Source organism: Notolepis coatsorum (genome assembly GCF_963971535.1).
Source record: "Notolepis coatsorum genome assembly, chromosome: 10".
Taxonomy (NCBI): domain Eukaryota; kingdom Metazoa; phylum Chordata; class Actinopteri; order Aulopiformes; family Paralepididae; genus Notolepis; species Notolepis coatsorum.
Window position 1 is genome coordinate 98,034,841 of NC_140174.1, and position 19,403 is coordinate 98,054,243.

The following is a 19,403-nucleotide window of genomic DNA, read 5'->3' on the forward strand; positions in this document are numbered from 1 at the left end:
GTCACAGACAGAGCTCAACAATTTCTACAAAGCAATGACATGTGCTTCAATTCCAATGTAAAAAAGCAAAAGCTTACAGTGTTGCCCTTTCCTCGTCTCAGGACAGTGCAATCCTCCGTGAAACTATAGTGTTTCAGAAATACGTAATTATAGCGGTCTGAGCGCAGTCTAATACCCTTCTACTCAGCTCCTATCGTGGAACATGAGACCACTGGACAAAGCAGAGGACACCGGGAAGGCCAGCAGGGCAGAATCAGACCAGCCCCCAGCCAGCCAGGCACACAAAGCCCTGCTTTATTCTCTCCTCCTCACCGAACCATCTCTCCTCTCCTCCTCCTTGCACAAATGACTCAGCCACAACTTGTAAACAAACCAATTAACATCGATATCCTAAAAACGTGGCTATTACTGTATTGTATGTCTATGCACCCAGAGACCGGAAAAAACACTCTCCGGGCATGTTCCGGTTCATTCTGGCCTATTTCTGTAAATAAAAGGAACTTTCTGTCTTCCGTGTGTTGATTAGAGCACTTGGTGCGTCTCTGTGTTCTGCAACATAGGGAGAGAGGAGACCGCCACTGACTGTCACATAAGCATTAGGCAACCAGCTTACTCACAGCTGCCAAATCAAAAGCAGGTTTGCCAAATCATCAATCAGATTTCGTAATGTAATCTGCTTGCCTAGGCAGCAACCGTTTGGTTTTCTATTAACCTGTTAAGCTCTAGTCTAGCCCAATTGGGGGACCCTGCTGTTCTCATCATAAATCCATCAATAGACTATATTAATTAATGTTGTGTTTCTTTTTCAAATGTAGCCAACAGTAAAGACCCTAACCCTATCAAAACAGCTGTCAAAGTGTATATTTTCAGCACTACGTTTGTTTACGAATGATTAATCTTTTTTTTTTTAAATAAGAGTTTCTCTGAATAACGTGAATTCTCTGTGCATTGCATCGGGAAAAGGTGAGTAGTCACGTGAGGAAATGACTATTTAACACTGCCATTGGAAGAAGGAGATTTGGCCCTACCCATAGATGTATGACATGGGCATAATAAGGTCATTTATAGGCCTGATATTCTATATTATATATTCAAATGAATTATAATTCAAATAGCATGTGTCCGGATGACAAAATGCGGTACTGTATCTACAAAAAACACTCTCCCCTTTATTCATTTGCTTAGCTTTTTTGTACACTTGATCTCAAGAATGTGGTGAATGAGCTCAGTGAGCGAAATTCCTCCAAACTCAATGTTAGCATGGTGTTATTCACTGTCAAAGATGCTAATTATAATTTATATTCTCCTGTTTCATCACAATTTACTCAAGCCTAGTAACAGACACAATATTTCTGACACTGGGAATACATTCCCTGAGATCCATAGATGTCCCTAGATACCAAGAACATGCAAATGGACCTTGTAGAAGTGGAGCAATCTTACATTTACTTAGGTATGTATTTTTAAGCTGATTTTCAGAAAATATGGCTAGGGCTTAAGAGGTTATGGGAGGGCATGCAGGCTATGCCACAATAATTCCATAAAACAACATATCATGATTTCAGATATTCTTAATCAAAATTGGAATGTTTCTTCAAAACTGCTTGCCAAGGGGACTTCCGGTTCCGTTCCACAGCGCATGGCTGGCAGATTTTTCGGAGCTCGGCAACCAGGCCACATTATCCCTGAATACGTTTTATTTTTTATACCATTTGATTTTCCAGAAGTTAGAATTATGTCTAAACATACGCAGAGCAAGTTGGGAACCCTGAACGACGTGGATAGGGATCTCATCAGGTCGATATTCCGAGAGGAAACGGACGCTATCTTGGCTAAGCTAGCGGGCAGGGTGGATGACACTCGATTAACCGTGGCGGAGGAAGATATGTCCGCGGTCGTGCAGGCGGCTGAGACCAACGTCGCGGGAATATTAAACTTGGAGGACAGGCTACGTGATTGTGAGATGAAGGCGGCAGACCTGGAGGACCGTGGTAGGAGATGCAATGTGAGAATATATGGACTGCCTGATGACATGGAGGATGACAACCCGATAAGGTACCTTGAGGAAATGGTCCCAAAATGGTTCCCAAAGCTAGCTCGCCCTGAGATCGAAAGAGTGCATAGGATCTTTAGACCCGCTACCCAGTTGAAGGGCGGACGTGCAAACTCTTGCACATTCATTTTCTGCTGCCTGAGATTCCAGACGAGACAGCATATACTGAGAGAGGCCAGACAGAAACCTCCGGTTGTGAATGGCTGTACATTGAGATTCGCCGCTGACTTTAGCAATTACACAGCTAAACGGCGAAGAGCATTCGCAGGCGCTATGGATCTGGCACGAGAGCGAGCTGTGGAGGTGTTTCTGCTATTCCCAGCAACGCTAAAGGTGAAGACGGGACGGGGAGAGGTATCGTGCAACCGGCTGTTCAAGTCACCATCCGAGGCGGAAGACTACATTCGAAGAAGCAGCACGGTCGCTCCGACGGGGGGGAGCGGACAGGCCGCGGTGGAGCATGCGCCGAGTGACGGGCAATGAGGGGCTGGAGCGGGTACCTGAGGCGGGCTTCACGCGTGGCCTGCTAACATGCTAGCTATCCAGGCTAGCGGCCCTATAGGGGCGGAGCTGATTCCACATGTGGGCGGCTAGCATACAAGCTAACCAAGCTACCGACCTCACTGCACGTGTGCTTTTAGCACACCGGCTAGCTAGCCGGCCCAGCTTTATGGTAAACAAGTTCGACCGCTGCTTCCTCAATCCTCAAGACGGTAATACCTGACTTCTCTATACGGTACTGTTTCAATCACGAACATGATTACGGACTAATTGAATGTAATTCAGACGCCCTAGACTCATCAGTTTTTTCATTATTATTTATCTCTTGCCCTTTTTATCATCCAATACTTGAACTATCCAGTAAACGGCGCGAGGATTGTTACGTTTGTTTATTATCTTTATTCGGCTCTAACCGGGCGGGATGAAGATCACAATATTCACTCAAACAGACTGAATATGCTTATGATCCGTCCATTCGAGGGGGTTGTTCCCCTTTGCAACGAACTGTATGCGGGTGGCAGGTCGAGGCTATCCTACCGCTGCGGACAATGTTGTGCATTTAACTCTCCTTCTTGTCATAACAGAATACAAGTCTGTCGCCGACGATGCGCAGCCTCAACGTGGACAGCACTGTAATGATTGGGGTTTGTTTCCACAATGGTGTTATTTCGACATGTGTTAAGAGTACGTCACTTTAATCAAGTTCAGTTCGGACGAACTATGTTTCATGTGCCTTTATCGTATGCATAATGTTCTATGCACTGAATTCTATATAGACATAGATATATACTCTCTGTTGAGAGACGGGGGAGTCCCCCTATTCCTAATTTGTTACAATAAACTATTCTGGTTAGAATGGTAGTTACATAATGTGGTCCTGGTTGCTGTGACCCGGTCACAGTGCCAGGTGATGTTTGATCGACATCGGACAAGATATTTGAGGGGGGGTGGGGGGGAGACACGGGTTTTTTTTTTTATTTCTTTTTGCTCGCTCTATTGTATGTCTGCTCTCGCCCAACAGGTCCTTAGCGTGGGGTTGTGTAAATATTGTGGTGCTCTACTATGACTCTGGAAATTGAGTACTGAATAAGGTACTAGTATATTGATGTCTCACGTTGGGGTCCTGGGGCGAGAGGGGGTGGGGGGTAGAACGAGTGAACATTCATGTAGGTTGATGGTTATGGTGTTTTTTGTATTTTTGTTTTGTTTATTATTTTTCATTCAATATTGATCCTATGTATATTTTCTGACCCCCTTCTGATCTGGGTCTGGTGATCGTGGGCTCGGACTGGGGGGGGCCGCGGTTGGGGGTCTCTGCGGGTCGAGGCACTAAAGAGGCGTGGTGCTTTGGCTCGCGGGGGGGCCGGGCTGTGTGTCCTCCGGGGTTGTGGCTTGCGGTTGTCGGGCCTGGAGGTGGAGGGGGCTCGGTAATTTTTTTTTTTCTTTTTTTTTTTTTCTCCCATCCCACTGTTAGTCGTTATGCCAATTCCCAACCCCCTTCCTGTTTGTTGCGCACTTTCCCCTACTGTTGGTCCGAGAGGCCGGAGACTGTCACATGCTTTCCTCCGACGCATGTGCAGCCAGCCGGCAGCCAGCCTGGCCGCGCAGATTCTCACTGGGAGAGTGTAACGTGTGGGAGGCCGCACTACCTCTCTCCAGATCCTACCCTCGCTGAGCAGGCACCCCGACCGAACTGTAGGGGTCGCTGTCCACAACGCCCAGGACCCACCCGCCAGCTTTCCCCACCCCCTAATACTGCCAATTGTATTAGTGTGAACGGCCAGCCAAGCTGGTGACAACGCCGGGAGCTGGATTCGAACACGCAAACCCAGCGTCTCCAGCGTTGGTGACGAACGCAATCTCCGCTACGCCACCTGACCGCCCTGCTTCTCTTTGATATAATGTACAGTATATCATAGCTGTCAACCATCCCGTTTTCCCCGGGATTGTCACGTATTTCAACCTTCCTTCCCGCCGTCATCCCGTTCCCGTATTTATCCCGTTTTAAAAATATTTCTTAAATTTTTACAAAATGGCTGCAATTCCCCTCCGTGACGACAGGTGGCAGCAGTGTAGATTAGAACGTTAGCACAGGAAGTCAGACCGGAAGATGGTTGCGACCCGAAGAAGAAGAAGAACAGCTGCCGGATAAAGGAGGGGTTTAGCATGAAATGCATTACATTTTATACAACGGCATGCAAATTTCTCGATTCTGATTGGCTGAAACAGTCCATTTACACGTATGTATAGGTCACAATCCACGCTCCTGGTCCCAGGACCCGCCCACAACCGAATCACATCACTCCGCCGTGCGGATTCTTCGGAGAAAACAAGATGGCGGACAATAATCTTTAACAAATGGATATGTTGATAGCGTCATAACGACTAAATATAAACCGATTCTGTCACGGCGAATGTCTTAGTCCTTTAAACAATGTTGGATGATGTAATTGATGGGTCATGAGTCATTGTAGAACAAAAGAAAAATCGCGGATTGATTGATTATTTGCAATTTCTTTTTAAAGAATTTCTTCCTTGCCCCTGACTGCAGAGCTCACTCACTCGCGTACATGGGTATGGGTATGTCATAAATGTATAGATGTAGCAGTACTGACTATCTGTATGTCATGTATGTCATATATGTCCTGATGAATTGAAAATGGGGGACCCTGATGTAAACAAGACGAAAGTCTTTCTCTGGTCTGCATCCCCTTAACAATTGTGTGTATTGAGCTGTACTGTATTGTACCCATTCTGCAATCTGTTAATAAAGTTTTCAATCAATCAAAACACACACACACACACACACACACACACACACACACACACACACACACACACACACACACACACACACACACACACACACACACACACACACACACACACACACACACACACACACACACACACACACACACACACACACACACACACACACACACACACACACACACACACACACACACACACACACACACACACACACACACACACACACCTGTCTGAAACGGGCCTAACGACCACCCCTAGGCATGGTTTATTGTTCACAAACCACTCCTGCGCGTGATGTAATGCTTTACTACAACTACCTACAAAAGGCAGAGAAGCGATTCTCGAAGTCAACTTCCTTACTTGTTGCTAGGCAACTGCAGCGTGGGGGGAAACTGGCCCGCCTGGTACATTGTGTACGCTTCATTTAGTGGAGAAACGGATCGTTAAAGCGGCAAATTAAAGACAATCAAGCGGAATTTTCTTCAGTCAGTCACAATGCCAAAGAGCTGCTGTGTTACGCGTTGGCCTCAATATTTTCAAAACAAATCGTATGAAAATGTTATGAAATGAACAAGAATGTGATAAAACATGTAATAAAAACGGAGCTCAACGCACAAATTTGATGGTAGCACTCCGTTTGTTTTCACTGATAGGAAGATGGCGGCGGTCTCATGACATCAGAGTGTCTTTGAGAATACCGGCAAAGTGGGGTTGTTCCCAGAGAGCTCACTCTCGGCCGTGGTTTCTCAGTGTATAATGTATGGTGCTCTCCCTCAACATGCGAGTAGGGTGAGACAACACCATTCTTTAGTCCAAATAATACCCTACTTTAGTTTCTTTAATAGTTGTCATACAGAAGTACAGAATACTTTTATACAAAATGCTTCTTACTGTTACGCTCCAGAGACTGTGCAAGACAAGATAAGTATGAAATAAAATAACATAGTAAAATTAGAAGTAAAAAAAATGAGGTCACAGTGTTCAGTTTAGACATATGTACAATGTTCGATGCAGAATAGACGTAACTGAGTTACCATACAATATACAATACTGTGCAGTGTACTAATATACAATACTATATAGTGCAAGGCAGAAATGGGACGAGGTGCAATTTAGGTACAATTCACATACTATATTATATATATACTATATTATTGTCATTCGTTTAATGTAAAATCAGTCTTACATTGGCACTGCTTTAACGTTGCATTTACCCATAATTAGGGATGTCCGATATTATCGGCCGATATCGGCAGTAAAATGTGATATCGGAAAATATCGGTATCGGTAAAAAAAAATTTTTTTTTTTTTTTTTTTTTTTAACCTTTATTTACCCAGGCAAGCAAGTAAGAACCAATTCTTATTTTATTTATTGTCAACAGTATGCATTTTGGTTTAATTCAACAACAAGAGATATGTAATGTTAATTTTTACTTTTTTAATTATCATATTTTGCACAGATAATGCTTACATTTAGAAAGCCTTTTGAATGCATCCAGTGAAATTATTAGTTACCTGAAATTATTCCATTTTTTTGGGGGGAAACCCTGCATATATCGGTATCGGTTGATATCGGTATCGGTATCGAAATTAAGAGTTGGACAATATCGGAATATCGGTATCGGTAAAAAAGCCAATATCGAGCATCCCTACCCATAATACATTGCTGTATTAGACGTGCCAGTATAACTTTTGTAATATGAATGAAGAGCAAATGTAAAGTTAATCAATACACAATGAAACAATATCTTTATCTATATCACATGTCAAAACTACTTTAATAAAAGAAGATTTCCGTTTTTCATTTCTACTCATTCATCCAAAACAAGACAGCAATTCTACTTCTGCATGCACCGGGAGAATTGAGCTCATAGCACAGATTTGGAGTTGATAGAATGGACATTGCTGTTCTTGGAAATAATGGAAATTAACATTTCTAACATTAACATTTAGTGTATGTTTAAAGTTGATACATTGAGGCATGGTAGAATTTCACTTTATATTACAGCAGTATCCGTTTTTAACATTACAATTAGTGTCTGACACTATAGACACATGTTAAAAGTCAAAGTCAACTTTGTCATTTTCCATTTGTGCAAGACATACAGAAAAATTCAATTACGTGCCCCCTTCCCACTGTGTATATAGAAAGAGACAATAAACACAAAAGTAACATAGGACACAATATACAACACACAGGACTATGTACAATATAAACAGTGCCTACAATTAAATTAATGAATGAATTAAATAAGAGGTAAGAGAGAAATTTGTGTAAATATTCTTTCATTTGTGTCAACATTATAAAAATCCTATTGTATTCAACAAATTAATTATGATACACCACAATGTGCCCTTTCTATCTATTCTAAATCTATGGCCTCGCGATTCCACGGCTGCACAGTGCAGACAATATATATAGGAGGAGGGAGGAGGAGGAGACTACATTGGGAGGGGGCGGGGCGAAATATCCTGTTTTTTTAAATCCCAATGTTGACAGCTATGTATCATATCAATGTGTGTTACTATTATGTGCCTGTTCTGAGCTTGGAAAGTCTACAGTACGTTTTCCATTAACGCCCCTGACTCATGGAACTGTCCTTCAACACACTTTAAAGATCAATACTCGACTCAACATCATTGTAAATGAGGGCAATCTCAATGGTCTTTCAGTTTATAAATAAAGGTTTGATGATGATGATGATGATGATTCACTTAAGCCTTGTGAAAATAATTAGTAATAATTAATGTGGCTATATATACCGGATATTCATTATATGGAAACACAGACACATAAGATATCCGTAACCAAGGCAATAGGATATTTTGTTTTTCCTCATCTCCCCTGGCTAGAATTTAGTTATGGTGTAAAACAAGGATGGTATGTGACATTGCAGCAACAGCCCCCTCACCCCTCACCCTTGCCATTCCCCATTGTAACTCAGGGTTACAGCAGAATGTAACAGTAGTTTCCTGGAGGGACAGCAACACAAATAAACACAAAAACGACAATAGGGCTGAAGAATATGGAGTAAGTATCATTTTGCTATACTTTTTTTAATAATCAATTGCAATATCATGTTTTTAAGGTCTAGTCCTAAGTTTAGAATCTACATGTACTTTTATTGTAGTTTTAAACCCTTTCAGCTGTATATTGTCAGAATACATTTACCTGAACCCTATTACACCGTCTCCAATTGTCCAACGATAAACATTTCCTTGTATTATATAGGCCTAGGATCTCTGCACATAACCTCAACATGTCTGTCACTCTCCTCACTCTCACTTTCTCCCATTTATTGTGGATTTCAAACAGTACTTATGTGTATTACTGTCTTAGTAATATGGATATTACATTACTTCACATTGATATAGGCTCACAAAAGCTGTCCTTTACGATTCCGAGCACTAGGAAGCATGTGTGTTTGTGTGTATGTATAGCACAGGAAAGGTCAAGGACAACCGTAACAGTATAACATGAGCCAACCTCTGGGGGATATTAGCTCACCACTCAGCAAGTATAACAACACCTAGCTGTGACAAACCAAAGCTGTAGATGTGTTTCTGTAACCGAAAGGACATGGTTGTCTAAAAAAACGCAAAGTTATGTGGCTCTGTTGAGCTTGGGTGGATTTCTAAATAGAAAGTACTGTAGGTCAGTGGTTTAATTTCACTAATATTTTATTGACTAGATGTTAACACAACAAAATAACATATAAGAATGATTATTATAGGTTTAACTCTCCTCTGTTATCTCCCTATCTGAAACATTATACAGTTATGGAATTTTGGACTAAATCATATCCAACAACAAATACCTTCTCAGATCAGGGTCCCTGGGACAAATGGTATCAAATGTGGGTCCCTGGCCTGTTACAGTACGTGTCAATTTGGGGTCCTTAGCATGAAAATGTGTGAGAAACACTGCTGTAGGTTACCGTCAGCAGAGGGAACTGTACATGTATAGTGGAGCCTACTAGGCCTAGTATAGCATGTAACATGTACAGTGACGTTACATTTACATTTAGCTGACGCTTTTATCCAAAGTGACTTACAAGTTACGTTACACACTCGACTCACCTGCTGCTCTCCAGGTGCACTCCCTCCAACGGGAGTTCGACAGGGAGTGTCCGACAGATCCCGGGCATTGATGGTGGGGGCAGCCTGAGAGACACCCCCCTCTTCACCAGAGGTCTGTGACATCACCCTGTCCCCAACAACCCTCCTCAGCTCTGACTGGAGGGGGGATGGACGGACACACGCTGAGACACAGGAACTGTCCCTCTCGAGCTGTAGAGTGAGAAGGAGCCAGGACGAGGTGTGTTATTACTAGGAGGCCACCTGCTGCAGGTTGTGTTGTTCACTTCACACGCCAGCTACCTGATTGATTGATTGAAAACTTTAATTAACAGATTGCAGAATGGGTACAGTACAGTAGAGCTCAATACACACAATTGTTAAGGGGATGCAGACCAGAGAAAGACTTTCGTCTTGTTTACATCAGGGTCCCCCATTTTCAATTCATAATGACATTTATGACATACACAATAATGCAATATACAGATATACAAATCTTATCTAATCATCTAATCTAAACTAATCATGACATTTATGACATACATGATATACAGATATGCAGTAGTTACATTTGTGACATACAAGATATGCAAATATACAGTACTGTTAAACAGAGATCCTAACAGTAAATATATACATACGAGGGGGAGGGAACTGGACATTAGCACAATTAGGATTGACCAGGAGGAGCTGTGCGACACATTAGCGGATGAACTAGGGGTAATCCCAATTCTCGTAAACTGGGACGCTGGCGGCTGATCTCTCAGAGCAGCAAACCACTGATACAGAAGATTAGAGAGCATTCTACTAACCTACCGAGCTCCAGAAGCTAGTTATAGAAACCTGTCATCTTGCTTACTGTTATGGTTGGCTAGGCAACGTTAGCCAACTAGCTAACGTTAGTCTAACAATTGTAGTTGTTGTGTTCTAATTTCTCCTACTTGATTGATTGAAAACTTTATTAACAGATTGCAGAATGGGTACAATACAGTACAGCTCAATACACACAATTGTTAAGGGGATGCAGACCAGAGAAAGACTTCATCAGGGTCCCCCATTTTCAATTCATCAGGTAATGAAGGTTAACTAGGTTAACTACACTACTGGTAAAAAGAAAAAGAAAAGAAAAAGGCGAACACAACCTGAGGCTAATGGATGCTACTATTCGGTAGCATAACTAGCTAGCAATCCTAACGTAGTAGAGATAGGTGAATGAGACACTCACTTCTCAATGTTCACGTCGAGGTGTTATATTGAGGTTACAACAAGAGTGACTCACGGCCAGCCGTTATCCCGACCACGACTTCGCGTCACATTCGCTGTTGAAAATGCAGACAGCTGCTGTCCTGCTCTCTCTCCGGTCAGAGGTGTCCTCCTGTCATTTCGACGACCACGACATCGCCACACCAGGGCACCGCCCACTCGTCAGTGGCACCGCCCTCCCGTCAGTGGCACCGCCCAGAATATGGCTCTGGCACCGCCTTGGTCCAAACATCAGCCCGACGTCATGAATTCATGAAGTTGGTGGGCGGTGGGCGGCTTGGTATCGAAATAGCATTAATATAATGCATATATTACGCTTTCACCCCCGTTTTGCCCGTTTCTGTGAGAACATTCCAGCACAGCTACTATTTCAGTTGGTGAACTTGAACAAGAGGAACTACTACGTAACTTTGAATTCCCTGTTCTTCAGCAGAAAGAGGTAACTAGAAATAACTTGGATAGAGCACAAACAATATGTTGCAGGAATGTTTGAATGTCATTCTGGGAATACCAACCAGGTCGTCTGTTGAGCCTAACCGATAATTAGTTGTGTGTTTTTTTTAATTGAGATTGAACCAGGGATATGTCAATTGTGTATGCATGCACATCATAACATCGTAAACTCTTTACCACTGCTATTTACCACTTGGTCGGCCGTTCGAGTGCAATTTCCTGGTGGTAAACTCGGAAATTCCCGACTTCACAGGTTGACGAGGACGTCCGAATGCATGAGCCTACTGCGAAACTTCTTAATTAAAAAGAAACTTACCACCGTTGTCCTGGGTTGAAGAAGGGAACAATAATATATATATCCCTTGCTGCTCCACACCAAATAGTTCTATAATCCCCACATAGCATACTGTAGGAATACTACACAGTCCTCCAGTTCCAAAAAGACTGATTGATTGATTGATTGATTGATTGATTGATTGAAATTTTTATTAACAGATTGCAGAATGGGTACAACAATACAGTACAGCTCAATACACAATTGTTAAGGGATGGAGACCAGAGAAATACTTTCGTCTTGTTTACATCAGGGTCCCCCATTTTCAATCCATCATAACATATTATGACATACAGATAGATAGTACTGCTACATCTATACAGTTATGACATACCAGCTTTACAAATACAGTACTGTTTGTGATACAAAAAGAGTAAAAAAAAAAACGTATATACATTAGACGAAGAAACTGTACATTGGAGGAGGTTGGGGGGGGTTGGGTAGGTGGGGGGGGACTGTACGTTGGAGGTGGTGGGTGGGGGGGGGGGATGGGTAGGCGGGGTGGGGGGTAACTACATTGGATTATCGACGAAAACCTTACTTGGTCCCAAGAAGAGGGTCACGTGTATTACTGGGTTAGGACATTTACTGTACATTGGAGGGGGTTGGGTAGGACATTTACAGGGGCATAATTGCGAAACGTGTTTAGTCCCTTGTTTGATTGATTGATTGATTGATTGAAAACTTTATAACAGATTGCAGAATGGGTACAGTACAGTACAGCTCAATACATACAATTGTTAAGGGGATGCAGACCAGAGAAAGACTTTCGTCTTGTTTACATCAGGGTCCCCCATTTTCAATTCATCATAACATATATGACATACATGACATACAGATAGACAGTACTGCTACATCTATACATTTATGACATACCAGATTTGCAAATACAGTACTGTTTGTGATACGAAAAGAGTCAGAAAAGAGAGTATATACATTTTACGTAGAAACTGTACATTGGAGGAGGTTGGGTAGGTGGGGTGGGGTGGGGGGGGGTGGGGGGGACTGTACATTGGAGGTGGTTGGGTGGGCGGTGGGGGGGGGGGGGTTGGGTAGGAGGGGTGGGTGGGGGACACTGTGTTTGTACAAGCAAAACTGTACATTGGAATATTGACAACCATACTTGGTAATTTACTGTACATTGGAGGGGGTTGTGTTAGGACATTTACAGGGGCCAGTTTCGAATTGCAGTCTCCGTAGGTGTTCTTTGAGAGTGTTTTTGAAAGTGGGTAGTGATTCACATTCCTTTACAGCTTTGGGTAGGGCGTTCCACATTGATGTGGCATAATTGCTAAACGTGTTTAGTCCCTTATTTGAGCAGAATCTGGGTTTAACATGATTTGTGGAGCTCCCTCTGGTGTTGTGATTGTGGTATTCACTGACCTTTGGGAAGTATTTTGACATGTACATGGGTACCTTAGTCGTGTAGTGTATCTTGTAGACCAGGCCCATTGCAAGTTGCTGTACTCTGTCGTCTACTCTAAGCCACCCTAGGTTGTCAAAGTGGGCAGGGGTGAGGTGGGTTCTAGGAGTAAGGTCAAGCAGTAGTCTGACCAGTTTGTTTTGAGATGTTTGTAATTTTGTTTTTAGGTGCTTTGTTTGAGCCGAATCTGGGTTTAACATGATTTGTGGAACTTTTACTGGTCCAGGCAAAATGCAGAGTGGGGAGCCTCCTTAAAATCGCCTCAAGGGGGGGGGGCTCCAGTAGCTCACCGCATATCTCGGCGCTATTTCTGCGTCGGGGAAAACCGTGCTGCGTCACGGATCTGGTGGACTCCGAGTTCGATTCCCGGACCCGCCGTCATTTGCCAGAATGTCTTCCCCTGCTCTATATCCCGTTTCACCCTGTATCTGTCGGTCATGCTTGACCAGAAAAGCGATAAACGCTAAAAAATAAAGTTTAAAAAAAAATCGCCTCAAGGATAATCGGCAAATCCATCAACTAAAGATTCCTGGAAAGTTACACTACAAACATGTTGAGAATGGCCCATAAGGGGGCTCCAGTAGCTCACCGCATATCTCGGCGCTATTTCTGCGTCGGGGAAAACCGTGCTGCGTCACGGATCTGGTTGACTCGATTCCCGGACCCGCCGTCATTTGCCGAATGTCTTCCCCTGCTCTATATCCCGTTTCACCCTGTATCTGTCGGTCATGCTTGACCAGAAAAGCGATAAACGCTAAAAAAATAAAGTTTTAAAAAAGAGAATGGCCCATAAGATCTTAGAAGATCCCTTGCATGTATTACACACAAAATACGAGCTGCTACCCTCACATCTGGGTTTAAAAAGTCACCATACCCACCTCCCAGAATCACTCACTCGTACAATTCTCTCTGTCGCTCACACATTAGATTAGATTCAATGTATTTGTCATTGTACAAGTAGCATCTAACCAGAGTGCAAAGGAAGGAGCAGTACATTGCATTGTAGTGTACATGTATAACATGTATATAAGATAAGATAAGATAGTTTTTTATTGTCTGTTGATACAGAAATAAATTTTGTGTTGGAACACACAATATTGCCTTACAAAAAAGAAGAACATAGGACAACCATGTTACAGCAGAGACAGACATACAGACAAGACATCAGAGAAACAACCCCTTACTCCCCTCCCAACTAACATCATTCATTTTATGAAGTCCAAGTTTATTTTGTATCGTACAGCCCTTTTTATATTGCCCTATAAATATAGGTTGGACCACATGTGTACGCTTATTGAATGTGGTACAAATACATTTTTGAAGTTTCCACTTGGAGGATCTGAAGCACCTATGGGAGGGTAGCAGCTCGTATTCTGTGTGTAATACATGTGAGGGATCTTCTAAGATCTTATGGGCCATTCTCAACATGTTTGTAGTGTAACTTTCCAGGAATCTTTGGTTGATGGATTTGCATATTATCCTTGAGGCGATTTTAAGGAGGCTCCCCACTCTGCATTTTGCCTGGTCCAGTAAAACAGGTTGAGGATGCTGCAGCTGGCTCCGTAGGACCTGAGCCTACGAAGAAAGTATATGAAAAACACTACAGAGTAAATATGCTAAGCTAACGTAGCTAACGTTGATTGCCCAAGAGTGGTCCTCAGAGATGTGGACACCCAGACATTTGAAGCTGGAGAGACACATTCAGCCTCTGTCCCATTGATATGGATGGGGGCATGCATGCCTGCTTTGGTCTTTCTGAAGTCCACGACAAGCTCCTTGGTTTTCTTGGTGTTGAAGGCCAGGTTGTTGTCGGTGCAGCATCCCGCCAGGTGCTGGACCTCCTCCCTGTAGGCCAACTCGTTGTTTTTGTTTTTTTACGAGACCCACCACTGTTGTCGTGTTATCTGCAAACTTGATAATGGTATTGAAGCCATGTACAGGAGTGCAGTTGTGGTGAAGAAGGAGGAGAGGAGATGGCTCAGCAGCATACAGCCCTGTGGGACGTTGGTGTTCAGGGTGAGGGTGGAGGAGGTGAGATAGTCTAATCTGACATACTGGGGTCTGTTCGTTAGGCAGTCAAGTATCCAGTTGGAGACAGACTGGTGTCAAGGTCCTTTGTTTCCACAAGGTCACCAAGTTCATAGATGAGTTTGGAGGGGATGAGATTAGGAAGTCAAGTATCCAGTTTCAGACAGACTGGTGTCAAGGTCCTTTGTTTCCACAAGGTCACACAGTTTGTAGATGAGTTTGGAGGGGATAATGGTGTTATGTGAATGCTGAGCTAAAGTCGATGAACAGCATTCTCACATGGGTGTTGCTGTCATCCTGGTGGGAGAGGGCGGAGTGTAGCGCTGAGGAGAGGGCGTTTATCTAGTGATGCACCGATGTGAAAATTGTGGCCGATACCGATAACCGATATTAATATTGCTGTTCTGGCCGATACCGATATTTACCGATGTCGATATCTCTGTATAGAAAACACTTTTTTATGATAATCAAATAAAGAGCTATTTTCCAAAACGCATAATTTTTTTTACTTTTGTAACTTATTTTCAGAAATGACTGATATTTTGAAACTATTTAAGACCAAAACATGTAAAAAGGAAAAAAAAAGATAAAAAAAAAAAAAAAAAACATATATATATTTTTTTTAATATCGGATATCGGCCCTATCTTGATATCTGACCGATACCGATGTGTAAAAAAACTGCCATATCGGCCGATATTATATCGGCGGCCGATATATCGTGCATCACTACGTTTATCCAGTGAGGATGTGATAGGCCAGATTTGAGATTAGCAAAGACCAGCTTTTTTATGATGATGGAGGTGAGTGCAACAGGGCTTACGTCATTAATTAATTGACTATCTTACATTCTGTAATCCCTCAGCTCGCAGTCAACATTCTAAATAATTTAACCTTGAAGAACTTTGTCACTTTTACTATAAATCCTATATTTTTAAGGTTTTAATTTAAGATTTATAATTGACCAAATAAATGATTGACTAAACACGTTTCGCAATTATGCCACAACATCACTGCACCACCACCACCACCATTCATGACCCTAGTGGACTCGTTTTTTAAGCTAGCGCAAATATACTGGTATCATATGAAACTGGATCTTGAGGAATCCAAAGGTACCAGCCGTGTTAAGCTAGTTTACTGGCAAAGGGGGTAGATTTCGCTCCAAAGTGAAGCAATTTTATGCTAACTTTAATTTGATGGGTATGGCCATTTTCAAAGGGGTTCCTTTGAAACAACACATGACACCAGTGCCACACAATACAATAATAATAATAATAATAATAATAATAATAATAATAATAATAATAATAATAATAATAATAATAATAATAATAATAATAATAATAATAATAATAATAATAGACATGACTTCACAGGACAATAATAACACTAACAATAATGACAATGGAATCACAAAAATAATAAATATGGACGTAAAAATCTAAATAAATTTTTTTTTAATGCCAGTACCTTGGTCAAGGGCAATGATAGGATATACGTAGCTAGCATGCATGTTTTTTGGTGTGGGAGGAAACCCACGCAAACACAGGGAAAACGTGCAAACTCCACACAGAAAGGGGGCTGGTCAAACCTTCTTGCTGTGACAGTGCGAACCACTGCACCACCACCACCACCATTCATGACCCTAGTGGACTCGTTTTTTAAGCTAGCGCAAATATACTGGTATCATATGAAACTGGATCTTGAGGAATCCAAAGGTACCAGCCGTGTTAAGCTAGTTTACTGGCAAAGGGGGTAGATTTCGCTCCAAAGTGAAGCAATTTTATTCTAACTTTAATTTGATGGGTATGGCCATTTTCAAAGGGGTTCCTTGACTTCTCACCTTAAGATATTGAATGAAAATGGACTCAAAAGGCTCCTATTTTTTTTTTTTATGCTAGGCACTAAAAACAAGACTACAAACATCACAAAACAAACTAGTCAGACTACTGCTTTACCTTACTCTTAAAACCCACCTCACCCCTGCCCATTTTGACATCCTAGGATGGCTTAGAGTAGACGACAGAGTACAGCAGCTTGCAATGGGCCTTGTCTACAAGATCAACTACACCACTAAGATACCCATGTACATGTCGAAATACTTCCCAAAGGTCAGTGAATTCCACGACCACAACACCAGAGGGAGTTCCACAAATCATGTTCAACCCAGATTCGGCACAAACAAGGGACTAAACACGTTTCGCAATTATGCCACAAACAATGTGGAACGCCCTACCCACAGCCGTAAAATAATGTGAATCCCTACCCACCTTCAAAACCGCCCTCAAAGAGCACCTACGGGAGGCTGCAATTCGAAACTGGCCCCCGTAAATGTCCAAACCCCCACCCACCCACCCCTCCTAATGTACAGTTTCCTCCCCCTAGAATGTATATAGTTTCTGTTAGGATCTCTGGTAAACAGTACTGTATATTTGTATATCTTGTATGTCATAAATGTAACAGTATGTCGTAAATGTCATGATGTATATCTGTATGTTCTGTATGTCATAAATGTCATTATGAATTGAAAATGGGGGACCCTGATGTAAACAAGACGAAAGTCTTTCTCTGGTCTGCATCCCGAGCCGTACTGTATTGTACCCATTCTGTCTAGCCCAAACCAGGCAATATAACAACTTTAATTAACAGAATGTTGAGGTGACAGACAAAGCCCAGGGCAGACTGGTGTACAGTACTTCGAACTTTGGTGATTCCTGTCACCTCGGGCAGGCTCTCTCTCTCTCTCTCTCTCTCTCTCTCTCTCTCTCTCACACACACACATACACACACACGCTTACTGAATCAAATCAAATTTATTTATAAGGCCCGACAACACACGTTAATGTCCCCATGGGCCGTACAAGTCTTCTTTAAACAAGTCAAGAAGAAAACATAACACTAAGTCAAGAACAGAACAAGAACACCATAAGGTCCAACAAATTTAAAATAAATGCAAATAAATGAAAGAATGGGGTGAGCGCTCACAAAATATACAGTTGAGAGTGAGACACGTTTAGTTCACACCTTCCCTCCAGGGCAGAGAGGGAGAGAGAGAGAGAGAAGAACTTATGGAATAATGCTGTGGGGGGGGGAGGCAGACACACCTCAAGGGTTCTACTTGGACACACCCAGCCCAACACAGTGGCAGTGAGAGACAGGGAGTAATGGGGCGAGTTGAGCAACAGGAGGGTGTGGCCATATCTCCCACAGGGAAGACAGATAAGCCCGGTTTGCCTATAGAGTGCAGGCAGAGGGGCAGGAGTCACCGTGCTGAACACGCTCACATACTTCAACTCTGCAACACGCAGATCCTGGCAGACATACTCTACTTCTGACACACTCTCTCTCTCTCTCTCTCTCTCGCTCTCGCTCGCTCTCTCTTTCTCTTCCAGCATTCTGTGACAAGGCTACGAGGGCAGCTTCTGAGCACAGAGAAACGAAACAAAAACAAGAGAAGAAGCCGGCAAAAGAAACAAGCTGACATGAAGGACAAAGTGAAGCGGGGAGGAGGAGGAGGAGGAGGAGGAGGAGGAGGAGGAGGAGGGGGAAGAAATCAGGGAACGACTGGTGAGGCTTGACTACAATGTGTTTTTTTTCTTCTTCTTGATTTCTTCCCACTTTGTTGAACTTCCTTCTTTTTTCCACCTGGTGCCTCCCAGGCTGGAGAGAGAGCAGGGTGGGAGATTCAGCACAGGACTGCTCGTCTGAACAAGCCTCTGTGCTGCACGGAGTCTTCGCTTTAGCTAAGTTACTGACTGCTAGACGTCTGCAGGAGGACTGCCAGTGCCAACCTCTTTTAAAGTCGTACATGTTATTATTACTCTTGACTGAGACGGTACACAGATATGAGTGAGAATGAGTGACTCTCTCCCAAATCTGAGAACTAGAGTGTTAAAGCTCAAACTTCTGAAGTCGTCAAGTATAAAGTCTGAAGCTGCTTCATAGACAGTGAATTTGGAATGATTATTATAATTTCTTTTATCAAATCTTTTTTTTACATGAAATATAAAACAACACATGACACCAGTGCCACACAATATAATAATAATAATAATAATAATAATAATAATAATAATAATAATAATAATAATAATAATAATAATAATAATAATAATAGACATGACTTCACAGGACAATAATAACACTAACAATAATGACAATGGAATCACAAAAATAATAAATATGGACGTACAAATCTAAATAAATTTTTTTTTTTATTATTTTTGAATTGGGAATGATTTTTATAGATGATACTGAGAGCACCCAGGGGAATGTTATGAATTCATAGGTACATTTTCTGTTTTGTTGTTAAGTTGAACCTTCATTAATCCCCTTGGGGAAATTCCTCATCCTCTGCCTTTTGACCCATCCTAACTATTTAGGAGCAGTAGGAAGCCACACAGTGCGGTGCCCAGGGACCAACTCCAGTTGCAATGCCAGTACCTTGGTCAAGGGCAATGATAGGATATACGTAGCTAGCATGCATGTTTTTTGG

General features: G+C 42.4%; 2 protein-coding genes across 2 annotated transcripts in view; one reads left to right on the forward strand and one right to left on the reverse strand.

The window, feature by feature from the left end:
- The window catches only part of LOC311235862 (triacylglycerol hydrolase DDHD2-like), a 99,218-nt gene extending 88,445 nt beyond the window's left edge, over window positions 1-10,773 (reverse strand). Inside the window, 2 exon segments of the mRNA XM_084323371.1 lie at window positions 9,410-9,619; window positions 10,632-10,773. Of these exon segments, the coding sequence (XP_084179497.1) occupies window positions 9,410-9,532 (123 nt within the window). The 5' untranslated portion in view covers window positions 9,533-9,619; window positions 10,632-10,773.
- A 170-nt stretch (window positions 10,774-10,943) lies between these two features.
- Window positions 10,944-19,403, forward strand: part of LOC311236010 (clustered mitochondria protein homolog) — a 79,110-nt gene continuing 70,650 nt past the window's right edge. Inside the window, exons 1-2 of the mRNA XM_084323579.1 lie at window positions 10,944-11,108; window positions 18,301-18,475. Coding sequence (XP_084179705.1) covers window positions 18,391-18,475 — 85 coding nt within the window. The 5' untranslated portion in view covers window positions 10,944-11,108; window positions 18,301-18,390. The remainder of the gene's footprint in view (window positions 11,109-18,300; window positions 18,476-19,403) is intronic.